This window comes from Crocodylus siamensis, chromosome 2 (genome assembly GCF_052110815.1).
Source record: "Crocodylus siamensis isolate JL-2025a chromosome 2, ASM5211081v1, whole genome shotgun sequence".
Lineage (NCBI taxonomy): Eukaryota > Metazoa > Chordata > Crocodylia > Crocodylidae > Crocodylus > Crocodylus siamensis.
In genome coordinates this window covers 219,416,628-219,433,711 of record NC_143396.1, presented here as the reverse complement: position 1 = coordinate 219,433,711, position 17,084 = coordinate 219,416,628, and the positions used below count along the sequence as shown (strand labels likewise).

The window sequence follows — 17,084 nt, the reverse complement described above, 5'->3', positions numbered from 1 at the left end:
GGGAAAATGATGTCGATTCCGGTAGACTCCTGGCCAATCTGGGAGGGCTGGCAACCCTAGACTGAGGGTGGACACCATGAGCTTTACTGCAGTTGTGCTTACTGGCAGGTACCTTCTGCTGCTCTGAAGAAACTCTGTTACACTCATTTCGGGTACACCTGTTAGCGTGCACATGCTGTGCTGTACCGTGGCTCTCCTTAGCCTCATCTGGAGGGTAGATATGCCCTAACTTTTGCCCAAATACAAGTGTCATTTCTTTGTTTTTATGCCTAACAAGGGGATTTGAGTGCAAGGAACCTTCATCTAGAATGCTACTGAAGATGCCTCTGACACAGGGGCATAAATGCGACATCCTGCCAGAAGTGCTTTCAGCCCCTTATAAATATTCTATCAGAATCCTCACCCAGCCCTGGGAGGAAGGGATTAGTCATGATGTGGAGGTAGGGAAACTAGGATCCGGTTACTATAGTTTGCCCACAGTCAAAAAGCAAGCTGTGGTACAATGGCAAATGAGACTGCCTACTTGTTCACACTGCTCAGAGGCTGTGTGCGAAGAGGGAGAACAGGACTTTCCAGAAGCCTGAGACCCTCTAAGGGATAATGCTGGCCATGTGCTTTGGCAAGATAACGAGAAAATGAAAGGACCAATCAACCAAGTGCTGATGCTGCATCTTTTTTTTTTTATTTTGCTTCTCCAAAGCGACTGCAGAGCAAGAGACAGGAGGGAAAGAAAGGGAGGCAAAAAAAGAGAGGCAAATGAAGGAAAAGGCAGCTGCTGGGCTACAAGGGGAAAGAAAGCTGCCAAAAGAGAGGAAGTTAATAGAAGCCAAGCCCGCTCTAACTCTTAATAAAATACAATATTGAAAATAGGATCTGAGAGTCTCCAAAATACAATATCTTAAGGGATCGGCAATAATACAAAATAAGGTTCACTATGTACAAACGATTTCTGCTCTTGGTCTCTGTACAATGGTGTCACTGGGGGCCATGCCTGAGGCTATGCAAGGGGAGAGCTGGGTGGCAATAGGAGAGGGGATGCCAATAGGAGAGGGGATGCCCAGACCTGACAGTGGTTCTTTTTGCTGGGGCTGGAGCGAGGTGGCAAGAGGAAAGTGCAGTGGTATGTAGCAACTGATGGGTCCTGGACAGACCCCGCGTGAAGCAGAGTTGTTCTGTCGATCTTCTTCTTCCCCATCCCATCAGCAGTGTCCATGGGAATGTGGCTGTGGCTGGCTGTTTCCAGATTAGGTACAAGTCACTCCAGAGACAAAATGTAAAAATGGGGGAGAAGAGAGAGGGATGTGAGGGCAGTCCCCACCCTGCCCCCCAACTTGGAACCCCCAAGGGAACGCTCAGTGAGGGCCTTCCCATCTCTCTTCCTCGTGCAAATGTGGAAATATCTCAGGGCTTGCAGAGAGACTAGGAGGGAGGAAGAAGTGAACTACAGCAATGTGTTGAGAAGGGCTTGGGTAGGTGGTTGAGATAAGTGAATCAAAGAAGTATCTAGCATGGTGTGAGAGAACCAGCAGGGATACAGTGACTCCTATTTACAAAAGTAGGGCAACTTGGACAAGACTGGATGTTAGGCCTTAGAGTCCTGAACAAGCCTTGCAGCAAGGGGCAGTTGTGGCGGGGGGTAGAGTAAAGAGACATGCAAATCTTTAGGGAGGGGCCTTTCCCAGGACAAAAATTAGCATCTGGGAGCTAATGTGAGATTGAGAGCATGGGGCTGGCCAGACTAGAAGTGAGGTCTCTCACACACAGACAGAGATGAGGCAATTTCCACACACCAAGCTCAGCAGAGCCTGGCATTAAAAGGTGGAGAGAGGTTGGTAACTTTGGTGCCAGCATCTGAGAAGAGGTGTCCCACACTCACTTGGATGACCTTTACTGAGAGCTCCCACTTCATCATCCCAAATAGCTTTTGCCACATTGCTGGGTTTAGGGAGGGGCCACTGGGCCTGTAATTCTCAGTCTGTTGGTCACAGACCTCGAGGAGCTTTCTGGAGAATCACAAAAAGGCACTTTCCAGCAATAATCAGTAGAAGGGGGTTTATCAGGTGTTAGTTTGTCTTGTGGTCTTACTCTCTCATGGTGGTCTCTAGAATGGAAAGTGGGAGAATCACAGGGCCAGCCTATATTGTTCCCGGGGGGGGGGGGGGGGGGGAAATGATGCTATGTCTTTTGGAGCTCTGGTTTCCCAGGAGCTTGCAGGCTGTATTTTACATCTATTTAATCAGACTCTGGCAGTTCTCCCCCACTAAATTTGCACGCAGCTAGTTGTAGCAGGTAGGATTAGAAGTTAAGGATGCACATCCACTGACAGAAAAATAGATCAAGAAGGAACTAGGTCTTCTCTCAGAGGAGGCAGGAGAATATTAATGAGGGGGTGAGGAGGAAATTAATCTCAACCGCTCCAGAAGACTAACCCCAAAGTTACTATCCCCTGAGCCTCTCCACTGGGGCAATAAGCCAAGGACATCCTTTATCCTTCAGATGTATCTGATGTGACCAAGGGAAGGAAAATGGGGCAGTGTCCCCTCATAAAAAGGAGTCTGTTGAGAGATGCCCTTTCCTCCTGACCAGGACCCAAATGAACATGCACACCTTTGGGCAAATGTTCACTTGCAGCAGAAGAAGGGGCTTTCTCCTCTGGCTTTGCCAGGCACAAGCTGGGTTTTGGCAGTCACTGCGACTCCCAGAGTGTTCCATACTAACAAGAGGGCACAGGCAAGAAGGGGAAGGATGAACCCAAGACCAATTTGGGAGCATCTGAATGCAGTGTCCTCTCCCACAAAGTCTCCTCAAATCACTCAGCTAGGAGGGGATCCTGCATCCAGACAGACGAGGCCTTGAGGTCCGGCAGCTGCTACAAATATTCAGCTGTGTCACTGGAGCTTCTCTCCCTAGGGGAAGGAAAAGATGATGATCAGCTGTTACTGCAACCTCCTGTGCATTCACCATTTTCTCCCAGCCAGGGGCACTGTTCCAAACCATTCCTAGGGAGAGCAACCTTTCCTTCCCCATCCACTAAGCCCAACTTTTGCTGTAATCCTAAGAGGGTTGATCTGATGCCTCCCTTTATTTCAGTTCAGGGGCAGAGGGTGCTTTTCAAGATACCTTTTATCATCTTCTCCCTTTATTCCCCTCCCCATACCTACACACAATGCCCTGCATTTGCCCATCAGGCCTAGGAGGATAAGGAGCGAGAGGAGAGGAGTGGCGAGGCCAGACACATGCATGTGTCTTTCACTGGTGGCTTCTGCTCACACTATCTGCACTGGAAACAAGAAGAACACTTTTGTGATGTGGTTTTTTCCCGGTTCTAATCAGGACAGACTCCGACCCCGCTGCAAGTGCTGGGAACCCCTTAGCCTCTCAGGTTCATTGGTTGTTACATCAGCGTAACTGCATCCTCTCTCATCTACTCTGAGCTCCACTGGGTTGTGTGTTCTCTACAGACAGGTCCCTGACCAATGCACTCAGGAAAATGGGTCAGGAAGGGAGCTCACCTATTCTGCCAACTACGAGCCTCTTGTCAAAGAGCTCCCCTCACTGGGAGCAAAGGGGCTGGGCCCTCTCCCTCCTAAGTCATGCTTTGGTTTGGAGACAGAGCCCCTGGAACGTTAGGGATACCTGCTTACCTTTCATGGAACTGCTTTTTGAGGTGAGCGAGAGTTGGGTCAGTCTGGTTCTGGTCTGGACCCTCCAGCTGGGACTTGCTTAGGTACTTGGCTGTCTCATGTGTCCTTGCCAGGTGGCCAAGTATGCGCTCTTGAGGCCTCCCCTCCTCAGACTGCCCCTTGTCAGTCTCCCAGTCATCAGGATGCTCCACAGGTAGGAAGGAGCTGTAGCTCTCCTCTAGAGAGCCAGCACCCTCATCGTAGAACAGGAGGCTCCGTGACTGAACTGTCAAAGAGGAAGTCATCACTAAATGCCAAGAACAAGACCAGGTCTCAGTGGCATATGCCCACTAATCTCACTCAGCAGGTGGTAGCCCATGAATAAACTAGTGCATATATGTAGCCCATGAGCATATACACACCAGCTCTGTTGCCCGGGGCAAGTGCTTGTATACAAACGCACTGCCTTGAGTATACACTCAGCCAACCCTGGATATGAGGCCCTGATTTTCCTCTCTCTCATCTTTTGTCCTTTGGCATCTATGCTGTTTTGGTGCCACAGCAAATGGAGAATCCAAGCTGGTGAGAGCAGGGCACTGCTGTGAAACAGCTTGAATTAATACAGCAGTACCCACGGGATGCTCTCACTACTTAAGTCTCAGCTGTGAAGAAGCCCCAATCCTTGCCTTAGCCCCAGCAGGCATCAGCAGACTCTGCTGTAAGGAAGCTCCTGCTGCCAGAATCTCAGCAGGGATGGATGGGGACCAGCTGCAAGGAAGTTTACCCTGCCAGAATCTCAGCAGGGATGGATGGGACTCCACTGTGAGAAAGCACCTTATACTGTATGTGTATCTGGAGAAGAAGTGTTGAAGCCCTTCAGGATGAGAGAGACATGTTGGTCAGACTCACTCTTACTGGTTGTATAAATGTCTGGTGCTGGGGTTGCTTTCACGGTCTGTGATGCTGAGGAGAATTCAGGGAGACATGGCATCATGGATCCCAGGACCAGAACAAAGCAGAGCACCAGCACCTGGGGGCAAAATGTTAGAAAGCAGTCAGGGCAGCCAGCCACAAGGAATGTACTGATCCTGCACATGCCATGCAGGCACTGGGAGGTCATCTGGTCCAAAGGGTAACTGGGTCACTTAAAATGCACAGAGATGCAAAGGATTCACTCTGCTAATCATAGATTATCAGAAAGGGGTAAGTCTGGGGTACTCTTCTGCTGCTGTTTTTGGAATATCCTGTTTCACATCCATGGCTATTAAGACAGGGGCAATTTCCACATCTCATGGTGTGGATAGGAGAGGCTGTGAAAAGACACTGGGAAATATTCTGGGGAAGATGGAGCCTAAACAGAAAGGATGGAGTCCACCGTAACCAGCTTAGAGCCAGACTCCTGGCACAAAGTGGATTGAGTTGTCTAAAACAGGGGGTGGGGAAAGTTGGCAAAGATCACATCTGCTCAGTCAGGAAAAAACAGACCTCTGTCCTCATCACAAGCTATGACGGAAGTGACAGGAACTAGAGCAGGGACAGCTTGACACTGGGGATAGATTCACCCAGTGTCAGAGTGAGGAGCTGAATAAAAGTAGACAAGTGGCCAAAAAGAAAAAAACCTCTACTGGCTATGTTAAATGTGACAAGACCACAAGCTAATTTAAGTGCATGGTGATCAGAGAAGATGGTGACATAACTGGAATCACTACAACATCACAGAAGGTCAAAAAAATAAATCAATTAATCAATGAATGATAGTAATTCCTGTCTGTAAACTATAGGGGAGGACAGATTAGATGACCGATTGGAGATTGGCAGGTACCTAAAGAGCTGCTAGAATGCACGAGAGATACCAAGTCAGAGTGGGAGGAACATACATTACATCCTGTATAGACACAAATCTCATGTTGTAAGAATACAAGTACACAAACAGTGTTACACTGCCTGCCTCCAGCTTAGAAACAGCAGACTGTCCAGTGCCAAGAAAGATCAGAGGTGACAAAGTCTAATCAGATAGTAACAATGAGTCATTTCTACTACAATGTGACACTTGAGTAGTTCATATGAAATAAGAGTTATGGAAGCAATTTCTTGATACCATATGCAACTATTTTTTGGAACAGAAAATTCTAGAGCTCAAGTGAGGACAGTATTTTCAACTTGGTTTGAAGTCATGCTTACCAGAGCCACTAAATAGTAATGGCCACCAGATAATTACAGGAGTGGAAAGGTACCACATATTTACACAGGGATGCTAAGTTGTACAAAGAGCGCTTTTACAAAAAGGGGGGAAAATGGATTAGGGAAAAGCCCTAAACTGAAAACATTTAGATTAAACATGAAGGATACTTAAGCATGTGATAATGGTCACAGAAGGCAGGCAGAACCCTCAATAAAACAGGATTTGGGGAAGGGTAGGAAAAAAAAAAATGGTAACTCAGAATGATAAGCAGTAAGGTTCAAGAAGTCAGAGAGGTATCCTTCAGAAGCCAGTTCAGAGAAGCTTAAAGTAAGGCAGGTGAAATGCGATATGGAAATTAGGAGGCTAAAGGGAAAGTCTGAAGAAATCATAGCCCCAAATAGAAAAAAAACCCCAAAACAACAAATTATTGAAATACTTCAGAAACAGGAAGTCTGCAAGAGAACTGATATGTCTGCTGGATTCCCATAGCATGAAGGGAACAACTAAGACAGATCAGGTATTGCTGAAAAGAGAAATGATGCCTTTGCATCAGAAGATCTCTCAGACTGACACTTTCCAGGTAATAAAGATGAATAATTGTCAGCAATTGAGGTGTTGGAACAAACTCTGATATATTAAGAAGTAATGAGTCACCAGGCCCAGATAGCTTGCCCCTAGAAGCTCTAAAGAAAGGTAACACAGTGTTGTAGCTGATTAAAAAAAGTATTAAAAATATTCTCCTACAGGGAGTACTGGAGAGTAGCAAATGCCCTAGCTAACAACTTTAAAAAAAAAAAACTTTAAAAAGGTGTTGGTGAGAAAGGAAAGGGAGGGGGACATGCTGAGAATTTCAAACCAGCTAGTCTTACTTCTGTATCAGAAACAGGAATCAATAATAAATTATAAACATTTAACCTACTAATAAGATAAGGACAGATCAGAAAAACATCTGCAAAGAAAATAAAATAGTCTCTCCAGCTGATTCCAACTTGATGAGCATCAGCAAAAGTAGTGGATAAAGGAAAACAGATAGTGAGACATTCAAAAAGCCTTTGAGAAAATCCTTCACAAGAATGTCTTCAGACAGCTGCTATCTACTGTCAGAAGATGGGAGGTAAGTTCTAACACTTTCAATGAGGCAAAACAGAGACTAAGAATATACAGTCAACTTTCATGATTGTCAAAGTTTAAAAGTGGGGTGCCCTCAACTTTCATATTAAAGCCAGTATTACTTAATATGTCAATAATCTGCAAAACAGGGAGGTAACAATTAGTTCAATTAGTCAAAACTAGAAATGACCATGAGGAATTAGAGGGATTTAACAAAGTTAGATGAATAGGCAGCACAGCAGCAAATTACTTTCGTTGTTGACAACCACAAGTTACACGCAGTAGAGTGTAAGAATACTTTGAACTATTCACACATCTTGTCATGTTAAAAATCAACTATAACTGTATTGTTGCGAGAGCTCAATGACACTTACACTCAATGTGCAATGGTTAACAAAAAGCAAACAAAATGTTTGCCTGAAGAATGAGATAAATATAATGTTTCCAACATTATAATGCCATTGTATAAAAGGAATGGTGTCCCCTCACCTGGAAAACTGCTCATTTCTGGTTACCCTCTCTCAAAAAAAGAAACAGCAGATGGAAGGGGGTTCACAGGGAAGTGGTAAGAGGTATAGTGACACTTTCATAGGACAGAAGATTAAACTAACCAGTGCTAGCCTTTTTCAGAGAGGAGACATAGAAAAAACTAGAGTTAAGTAATGAACAGTGCAGAGAGGGTAAAGCAAATATTCCAGCTGAACCTCTCATAACACCAGAACAAAAGGGAATTCAGTGACATTCAGAGGCAAGAGATTTAAATCTGCTTAAAAGAAATGTTGGTTTTGTTTTGTTTTGTTTTTTTTTAAACACAGCACAGAGACAACGTGTAGGACTCATTGCCACAAGCTCTCCATTGCCACAAGCTCTCCATGTGGCTAAGCATTTAGCAGGATTTATAGAAAGAATTAGATGTTTATGCACAATGGGAGGATCCATAAAGAAGTTGGGATTAAAACTGAATTACTGACATAAACCCTCTTGCTTTGGCCCTTGCCTCAACCTCTAGCTGAGGGGGGTTCAGAAGAAACTTCCTCAGTAAGTAGTTGATTTTAATAACTGCCCACTGCAGGGCTTCTTGCACCACCTCTTAAACATCCAGAATTGGCCAGTGTAGGACAAGATATACTGGGCTAGACAAGTCCTGGTCAAATCTGGAAGGGCAGTTCTTCTATTGGGCCTCCAAGGTGGAAAGAGGCTCTTCCAGGCATCAAGAAAGATAACGATAATCCCTAGAGAAGATGTGTGCAGGTAAGTTTTCCTTTTTATTCCATGGAAATAAATAAGCCTAAGCAACTCCTCTCTCTGTTGGACACATGCAGACTCCATTAGTTGGAGAGGGTTGCCTCAAGCAGCAAGGCATGCAAGACAGAACAGCACCTGGGATCTCTGGGAAGGGAATGATGGGCAAGGAAGATGGTCAATAGGGAATGGAGGACACAAAACACATACCATTAGGCAGGTCCCTGTTTGTGTAGAAGCCATTTTATAAGGTCTGGAGACCTTCCCAGTCACCAGAGCCTGGAGCTTCTGTAACTGCTGGAGCAGAGTCCTAGGACAAAAAAATAACCAAAAAGAATAGGATAATGCTAAGGCATGGATCACTGAGGGAAACAAAACTCTGGCTCCGCTATGCACCATGGCTTTGCCCTGGATAAGAAGTGCTCCCCCCACGCTCTCAAACCTTCCCACCAGATGAGCCTAGGGAGCAGACGAAAAATGAAAATGAGAGCAGCAGAGAAAGTGGCACTGATGGGACTGGGGGGGGGGGCAGGGCAGGATACTTCTCATGGTACCACCTTTGCTCTTCTGCTTTAACCTGACTGTGTGAAGAGAAGGGTAAGTGAGACCCTTCTACATCCAAAGTCAGAAACAGACTGCAGGCCAGGTCACCCAACTGGGCTCAGTACCCAAGGCAAGATGCACATTCCAGACCCTCACTCACATCCCAATGTGCATCAGGCTGGAGGGAAAGGGGGTAGGGAGGATTTTTTTTTTTTTTTTTTAAAAAGATCATGTTTCAGTTTCTCTTTTGGCAAAGAGCAGAGACTGTAGCCAAGCACAAGCAGAGAGCTGAACTGAGCAAATAATTTTTTTCCCTTAGCCACACTGGCTGGGACACAATAGGTTCTCTCTTTCCTGTTGAAAACTACCACACACTCACATAGTCTTTACTACCCCTTGCCACAGGCAGAACCCTTCGCTGGTCTGGAAAAGAGATCTGGGGTGGGCTTCTGATCCTGCATCTCCAGCTTTGTAGCCAGGAGAACCCAGCTTTCCTTTGTGACAACTGCCCACTACTTTCTCTTCAGGACTATTGCCAACTCTTGTGATATGATGGCAAGTCTTGTGATTGTTTTGTAATTGCCCGACTCCAGGCCCTGGGACTTTATGAAAAACAGAAACTAATCTCAGATTTCATCGGCCGGGGTGGGGGGGGGGGAAGGGGTGTCAGGGGTCTGTTTCAGTAAAACCACAAAGCAAAATATTAAAAGAATTCTGCTTCTTGTTTTGCAAAGTATTAAGTTTTTTAAGCCAGTCCCATGATTGGCGGGGGGAGGGGGGGAGGGCTGACTCATGATTTTTGAATGCTTGGGGCTGACAGTGCTGCCTCTAAGTCCTGGCTGTTTGTCTCAAAAAAAGGGAGGAACAGAGGAACAAGCTGCAGCTTATCTCGTGTCCGGAAGGTGGCAGGCCTCACCAGCCCACTGGCTTGCAGAAGTTAAAAAAAGGCATTTGACTGACATCTGAGGTCTCCAGAGAGCAGCTTCCGGCCTGGAAGCTGGAGTCAAGGCCTCAGCATCAGGGGAATAGAGACAAAGAGCCTGACAGAAGATCAGAGTGAGGGCAGGGAGCCCAATAGCCCCTGGCCAGCTCCAGCTGTGTGATAAGGTCAAGTGGAGATGTGGGTTTGGTCAACAGGGTCAATGACAGCAGTCTCCTCACTTTGGCAGAAGGCCCACTGTTCAAAGGAATCCCCATGGATGCCTCTGTGGCCAGGGGGTGCATATTTAAATGTGTGTGCATGGAGCCAGAACAGAGACCTGCAAAAGGGCTTCCTACCCTAAGCTGGAGGTGAGTGGGAAAGTCCCAGTACTGATACTGGATCAGCTGTACCAAAACTGCACAGGAAAGAAGGCAGCACTCTTCCAAATGCTATTTACCACTGCTTTTGTGTGGGGATGCATCTTCCCTGCTAGCTTCACAGGAAACAAATTCCCAGAGTAGAGAGGCTGCCAGCACTGAATACTAGGACCTCATGCTCTCCAGATTTTCAGCTAAGGGAGCCAGAGGCCTGTTTTGGGGCTTAGAGAAGAGACTCACTTTCTGAGGCTGAGAGCAGTGTCAGTGAGGATAGGAGAGAGCTCCCTTAGTCTCAGGTGTGGGGTGGGGAGCAGCAAGACAGTTGTTGGTGCTAACCAAAAAGAGTGCTCCCACAGGCCGTAGAGACAGCAGTGCTGCAATGGTGCCAGACAGAGGGAGCTGCTTTAGGTCAGGTGCAATTGGGATCTGTGCCCAGGTCCGATGAGGAGCGAGAGGTACAAGTCTGCCCTGTCACATTGTCCATTCAGCTCTTTCTCCAGGGGAAATCCAAAGCTGGCACTGTACGTGCCTTGCTTCCTATTCCTCCCTTAGAGTGTATCACTGAACAGCACGCTCCACTTAAGAGGACAGGGGAAGGGAGATGCAAGATGGGTGTCATGCCTGCAAGGGCCCTCCCACATGGGAGCTGCCTTGGAGATCCCAGGCAGAGTGAAGGGGTCTGAATGGCAGTGCAAGTCTAGAAAAAGGGTCAGAACAAATGGGGAGAGGCAGGAAGGGAGCGCGCAGAGCTCCCCCGCCCCCCCTCGGCCCATAGCCCCTGCCGGGCTGTCCCAACACAAACATTCCAAGCTTGCTCACTAACCAAACCCAGCTGACTTACAGCTGCCACTGGAGGGAAACCAGGACCTGCTGAGCAGCCCAAGAGCTGCCAAAAATTGGGGGAGGGCTGCCTTGCCTTCCCAAAGCTCCCCTGTCCTCTCTTCCCAGCAGCCCCACTCTAGCCAGGACTTGGGTCAGGGTCTCTCACCTGTTTGCGTTTTCCAAGGTCTCCACTTTTTTCCAGAGTTCATTGTTCTCCGATGTGTAAGTCTCAACCCTGCGAAGATAAAATCCCAGGCCAGATAGTTACGAGTGGCAGACCAAATGGGCAAACACTGCACCTCCTCCACTGTTGCCTGGACCCTGAACAGCCTATGGCCCATGTGTCCCCTGAAGCTATGTTCTCAGTTCAGAACAGCTTGGCTACATTTGATCCTAAGAGCTGGGGGCAGGAGTCAGAACAAAACTGAATTCATGTTATTTAGAAAATGTACAGTAATTCTCCTTCCCCCTGGGGGCTTCTTTCTGGCTCTAAAATAAGTAGAAGGCAGGGTAAATTTGCACTTTGCAGACTGACCAAAGTAGCCAGTAGACCCAAGGTATGTCTACGTAGCAGCCTGTGGTACAGTATAGAGATACTCAAGCTAGGTGCAAACAAAGGAGCTCAAGTACCAGAGCCCTCTAGCTGTGGTGGCAAGAAGCTGCATGCAGGCTAGTGTACCCTGCTTCTCATCCCATTTACAGCTAGCTCACATATCTCTATAGTACGCTGCACTCTGAAGTGCAAACACCTACAGTCAGAGGAAGAGACCCTTCCTGAAACTGCCCAAGTCATCAATGCTCTAATCACCTGTAGGACATTTTAGAATGAACACAATGCCTCAAAAGCATCTCTAACATCATCAGCAAATTCTGCCCCTGGTACTTGGGAAACAAGACCAGAGGACCTTCTGCAAGAAGAGCTCTGGCCTCTTGACCATGTGAACTGAAGGAGCATCTGCCCTAGTTGCTAGCAGTATTCAGGAGAACCACAAGCCCATGTTTGAGCAGCTTGGATCCTAGTCCTTAGATGGCAGTGGAGAGTCTGTATGGCCTCTTTTTTCCCCCTTCTTTATTTTTATTGTAACATAGGGAAAACATTCAGCAAATTTACAAGAAATAGGGGAAGGAAAATTACTCCAGAAAGAACAATGGTCATGGACAAGACCCTGATAATACAGGTTTTCCAACACATGCAACTATGCAATATGATTTTACCCACTCTTTGAACAATCTATGTAGTGTATAAATTGTGCTTTTAATGGAACACCTCCTGGTTGAATGTTTTAGGTTCAGAGCATGGACTTTGTGCAAGCTGCCAGTGATGGAAACTAATGTCAATAAAATGTTTCAGTTACTATTTTTAATTACAGTGAATACTGGTTTTAGTTTTCATTTAAACCCCACATACCTTGCAACCTAAATATTACAGCAAGAGCTACTAGTTATGTCAGCACCAATTCACACACAGACACCAAGACTGAGAAAGGGGAATGAACTTGACCAGCCAGGAGAGAAAGACCCTTCCACCTATGTAAATAAAGAGAGCAACCGCCTTGCTGGAAGTGACAGACTCTTCTCCATGTGGGTTGCCAACCGCCAGAGGGCAATATGATCACACACCCTTAGTTGATATATTATATAAGCATGTGAAAGCTTTAAAGTGAAACCCACTCATCTGTTTTCATTGTGCATTTCTCCCCACTTAGACAAAACAAGCAAATAGCAATACAGGGTGAAAAGTTAAGTAGGTTCTCCAAAATCTTTCTGTTTTCCTAATCTCCAGTCAGGTTATTAACTGGTAGTGTTAACAACATAGGGGAAGGATGAGATATTTTAAAAAAATATATAGTTATGCAGTTGGAGCTCAGCAGACAGATTCCTGTGCTTGGGAGAGGTCCAGCAAGGGAGGTACAAGAGGCTGTTCTTCATGGATCTGATTGTAGAATTGGGGCCCTCAATTATTTCTTCCCTAAGAGTATATCATTATGTTACAATCCATTGATCTTGTCATTGCAAGACAAAAGCTGAGGGCTGGGAAGGGAAGTGGTATTCCTCTAGCTCCTGTTTTAAGAAGAAAACCCAAGCTCCAGCTGAAGAACTTTAGGAAACAAAATTCAGCTTCAGCTTTTTCCTGACTATCATGAACTTTGAGTCATCATCTGAACAAACAGGACAAGCAGGTTGTAACTAAAATGAATTTGGTCCCATACCGTCCTCCATGTGCAAACTGGGAGCAACTTCTAGCAGGGACACATTAGTCTCACCAAACATACTACCTACACTATGGGCCTTAAAGCTCTACCAACAGAACAAGGCAGCTGGAAGGAAGTGCATTTTTAAGGAGGAACCCAGTGCAAGGGTATGACAGGATGCCCGTGGGCAAACAAGGAACACATATCAAACATGTTTGCTAAGAAACAGATACTAGCTTTGGGAAGTGACCAAACACCAGTGCAGAAAATAGTATTTCAAACCTTGTTTTACAGTATTCAATGATTAATTGGCCCCCAAACATAAACATAAAATTTCTCCAGTGCCTACAACAGCCGTGTGTGCTGAGGATGCACACAAGCATCCATCAGGCAAGCCGTCATCAAGATAAGGCTATGCTTTAAGCCACAGGAAAGAAGAGAGGCATTGGAACCCCTGACACTTTGACCACATGTTTAACTTAAGAGTGCTGTTTTACAAGGACTGTTAAAGCCAGCCCAAACATGGCAGTGCCTTTGCTACTGTAAGCTGTAGTGGTTTAGATCACCTCTGTACAATACTGAGAAGTCAAGAGAAGAAGCTTTGAAGCTGACAGCCATCTTTTGGTTCAATGCAGAGGAAATATTTTTGATTGAACTGTGGAGGAGCTTTAGAGCAGGGAAGATATGGAGGCCACCCCTGCTTAGATGCTTAAGAGGGACGAGAAGACACTTACTTTTTCTCTAGACACTCTACATATTCCTTCTTTTTTCTGCGACTCTCCTGAGCAGAGATCTGGAAGATGAAGGGAAAAAAAAAAAAAAAAAAAAAAAGATACATGAATCAGCACCAGGAGCCTGAAAACATCTCCCCATCCTTTCTAGATGGGCACTTTCATCTGTTCAAGTCAAGTGGGCAGTCATCTTCCAAAATGTCATTCCTCCCAGGCTCCTGGCCACAAAACAGGAAGGAAGAAGCCAAGAAGGGGACAACTGGTATGAACCCTCTCTTGCAATGTGCCTTAACCCTTTTTAAAATGTCCCTTGGGGTCTCTCAGAAACCAGCTGAGTCATGCAGCTATGTGACGGAGCTGTCTGGAAAATGCCTTGCCCTAGACCTCTTTTGCATCACAACCACTGACTAATCCATGCTGTGGAGGCTCATTGGCTTCCCCCTGGGAATCCTGCTAACCTGGGAGTCTAAGTAAATCTCACAGCCTGTATCTTGTCCTTGTTGTGCATAGGATCACAGTCTCATAGGAAAAAGGACCTGAAGGGCCAGCTAGGCCAACTTCATCTACCATTGGTTGCTCCCCGTGGCACCAGTCAAAGGTGGACATCCTTTGTGCTAAATGCTGTAGATGGAAACATGTTTTATGAGCTCCAAAGAGCTTATAATTTTATTTGAAAAGAGATACAAACAAGTGCAGCAAAGTCTAGGGAGAGTAAGCAAAGGCAACAGGAATAACAGGGTCCTGAACTAACACCAAGACTAGCTATGGCATAGGCCCAATGTAACGTTCAGCTACATAGTTAAGATACAAGTAAAAACAAACCTTGTTCTTGATTTTCCTCCTGACCCTCTTCAGTGCTTTCTCCTCTGCTTTGGTCAGGGGCAGCTTGGTTGGGATGGGGTAGCCCTCAGCAATCAGGGTGCGTTTTTCCTCCTCAGTCAAGAGCAGGGGACCTGAAGTCCCTTGTAATTTCTGAAACACACAAGCAGAAGTTATCAGTGCATCTGGGCATTGGCAAGGATCTGTGCACTTCATGGGCATTCACTGCCACCACCAGAACTCTGCACCCCAGCTGCCCTCCCAGACCCTTGCAGCCACTTGACTCCAGTGACCCAACTTCCTGCTGCCTCCCACTCAGCATAGCAAGACATCAGCTTCCCACAGGTGAGCCTGCCCACAAGCTATCGTTTACTTTAGGAAATTTGGTGGTACATGAAAAAGCGAATACATATGCCTCCTGTGGGAATTCTCAGTTATTCCTTTACCAGGAACTCCCTTAAGCATTCTGGAGTGACCTTGATGTTCCCAAAAGCAAGAGAGAAACATAACACCAACTAGAGCAAAACATTAATTTGCAGGTGACACAAAAGTCTTCATCCCTCTGTGATAAATCCCAAAGCTGAGCCACAAACCTTCTGTGTCACCCTGCTTATTTCTGACTTGCTGATTCACTTCAGTCCTGACTTGGAGCTCCCCTGTTTCATTCCTGGGCCTAAGCAGAAGTGACTAACAGTAAAACTAACTTAACCCCTTAACTTTCTGCCATAGGGAGTTGAGTAGTTCCCTATGAGCACAAAGAAGCATGGGGAGAAATTGTATCTTAGTGACATTCTGGTTCCTTACATGTGGTGCTGTGAGGAGAGGAGAGGAGGAGATTGCAGCAGAAGAGCGAGCAGCTGGCCGGACTGGGCTGGAGGGAGGCAGGGACCGTGGACTCTGGGATCCATCACTGTCACTGCCGTGGCTGCTGGGGGGAGTTGGAGGCATCTGCACCAAGTCGTCTAGTGGGATATAAGGACAGTATATGAGTCACAGACATCAGCTTTCTCCAGATGGGTGTGGAGCAGCACCAAGGAAAGGCACTTCCATGAGAGAGGACTGAAGGAAGAAAGTAGTGGCTATAAGCGATTGGGGTATGGCCAAAGGCAATCTGGCTGAGGCTTAGTTCAGGAAAGACAGAGGTAATATTCGCAGCTTCTAAGAAACAACCAACCCCAATACAAAGAGCCCATTCTTCCTCTTTGCACTTTAAGAGTCTGTGGAAGCCAGGACTGCTCCTGGATGCCCAGGGAATGCCTACAGCCAAATCACATTTTTTAACTGTTTCTGAGACAAGAGTGACTTTGCTAAGCTTATCCAGGCTTCACAGTTTGGAGATTACACTACTGTGAAGGGGGCTTTCTATGGGGCTAGAGAAAAATGCAGCAGCCCCTTGGTAACCCTTTCAAAACTGAGAGACATTATAACACAATCACTCCACAGTCTGTATTGGCTGCCAGTAGGTTTCCTGCTGGAATTCAAGGTGTTAGATTTGAACTTTTACACTGGAAAGCCAGCTACTTTCAAGCATGTCCCCTGAGTGTCCAGCTTGAGACAGTCCAAGCGAGCAATCATTTCAAATTTCAGTCCCAGAGGGTTTGGGTTACAGAAACTTCAGCAACGCCTTTGACGTAGGAGGGCTGAAGTTCTACTCAACATAGACATCAGAGCTGACATCGCAGGGAATTCAAAGCCAACAGCTTCCTTTCTTTTAAATCAATGGGAGAGGCTTTAGACTGGATTTAATATCACCTCAGCTTGTATTTGCCAACATTCTGGCTATAATGCTAGGCCCACTATTTTTTTCCATGGACACCTGGACATCCAAGGAAGAATGAGGTTGATGAGATGTGATCTGTCACTGCTAGCAAAGAAGCAAATTTTATTGGCATTCTTGCAGGCACCCCATTTGGTGGCTGTCAGATACAACGGTATAAATTAGTGTGAATTGCCCATACCTTAGAATAAATGCTAAATGTTCTGAATATATCCATGCGTACACATATGTATTCACCCCTTCTCCTCCATGCTGAGCTGCCCGACTGTATTTCTGATGTTACTCACCTTCTGGAGCCAGTGGGCAGTTTTTCCAAAGAGAAATTTAAAACAGGTAGCATCATAATTTAAATCCCTTCTAAATCATTTCCCTCACCCCAGTTTTTGTTACAAGAAGATTTGTGTGGTAGATTCCAAGGGAAGTTTCTTAGAAAGATCCTGGCAATACATAGGGCCCAAGGCATAAGAAGTGGCATTAAAAAAAAAAAAACTGCCTGAAAATGCATTTCATGCCAAATTAGGAAGGGCAGAATACAGAGAACTGCCAGGTGCTTTACCACTGTTAGGAAGTTTGCCAACATGCTGAGGAGCTTTACAAGGTTCTCAGATACCACAATGCCAGACAGGCCTGATACAAGAACAAAATAGAAAACAAAATCTGTTCTGTGCAGCTGCAGTACCTCAATGCACCTTCCACTGTGCATCACACATGCCAAAAGTGCTGCTGGAGAACTTTCCCTAAAGC

General features: G+C 46.0%; 1 protein-coding gene across 2 annotated transcripts in view; it reads right to left on the bottom strand.

Moving 5' to 3' along the window:
* Positions 1 to 660: 660 nt before the first annotated feature.
* Positions 661 to 17,084, bottom strand: part of CREB3L1 (cAMP responsive element binding protein 3 like 1) — a 68,272-nt gene continuing 51,848 nt past the window's right edge. The window contains exons 5-12 of one of the 2 annotated variants that reach the window (XM_090033041.1): positions 15,368 to 15,525; positions 14,567 to 14,716; positions 13,748 to 13,806; positions 10,988 to 11,056; positions 8,368 to 8,467; positions 4,539 to 4,653; positions 3,645 to 3,909; positions 661 to 2,906 (exon numbers count right to left, since the gene is read on the bottom strand). In XM_090033041.1, coding sequence (XP_089889167.1) covers positions 2,870 to 2,906; positions 3,645 to 3,909; positions 4,539 to 4,653; positions 8,368 to 8,467; positions 10,988 to 11,056; positions 13,748 to 13,806; positions 14,567 to 14,716; positions 15,368 to 15,525 — 953 coding nt within the window. In that variant the 3' untranslated portion in view covers positions 661 to 2,869. Of the gene's footprint in view, positions 2,907 to 3,644; positions 3,910 to 4,532; positions 4,654 to 8,367; positions 8,468 to 10,987; positions 11,057 to 13,747; positions 13,807 to 14,566; positions 14,717 to 15,367; positions 15,526 to 17,084 lie in introns of both variants that reach the window. The other variant, XM_090033040.1, reaches the window with a different exon arrangement.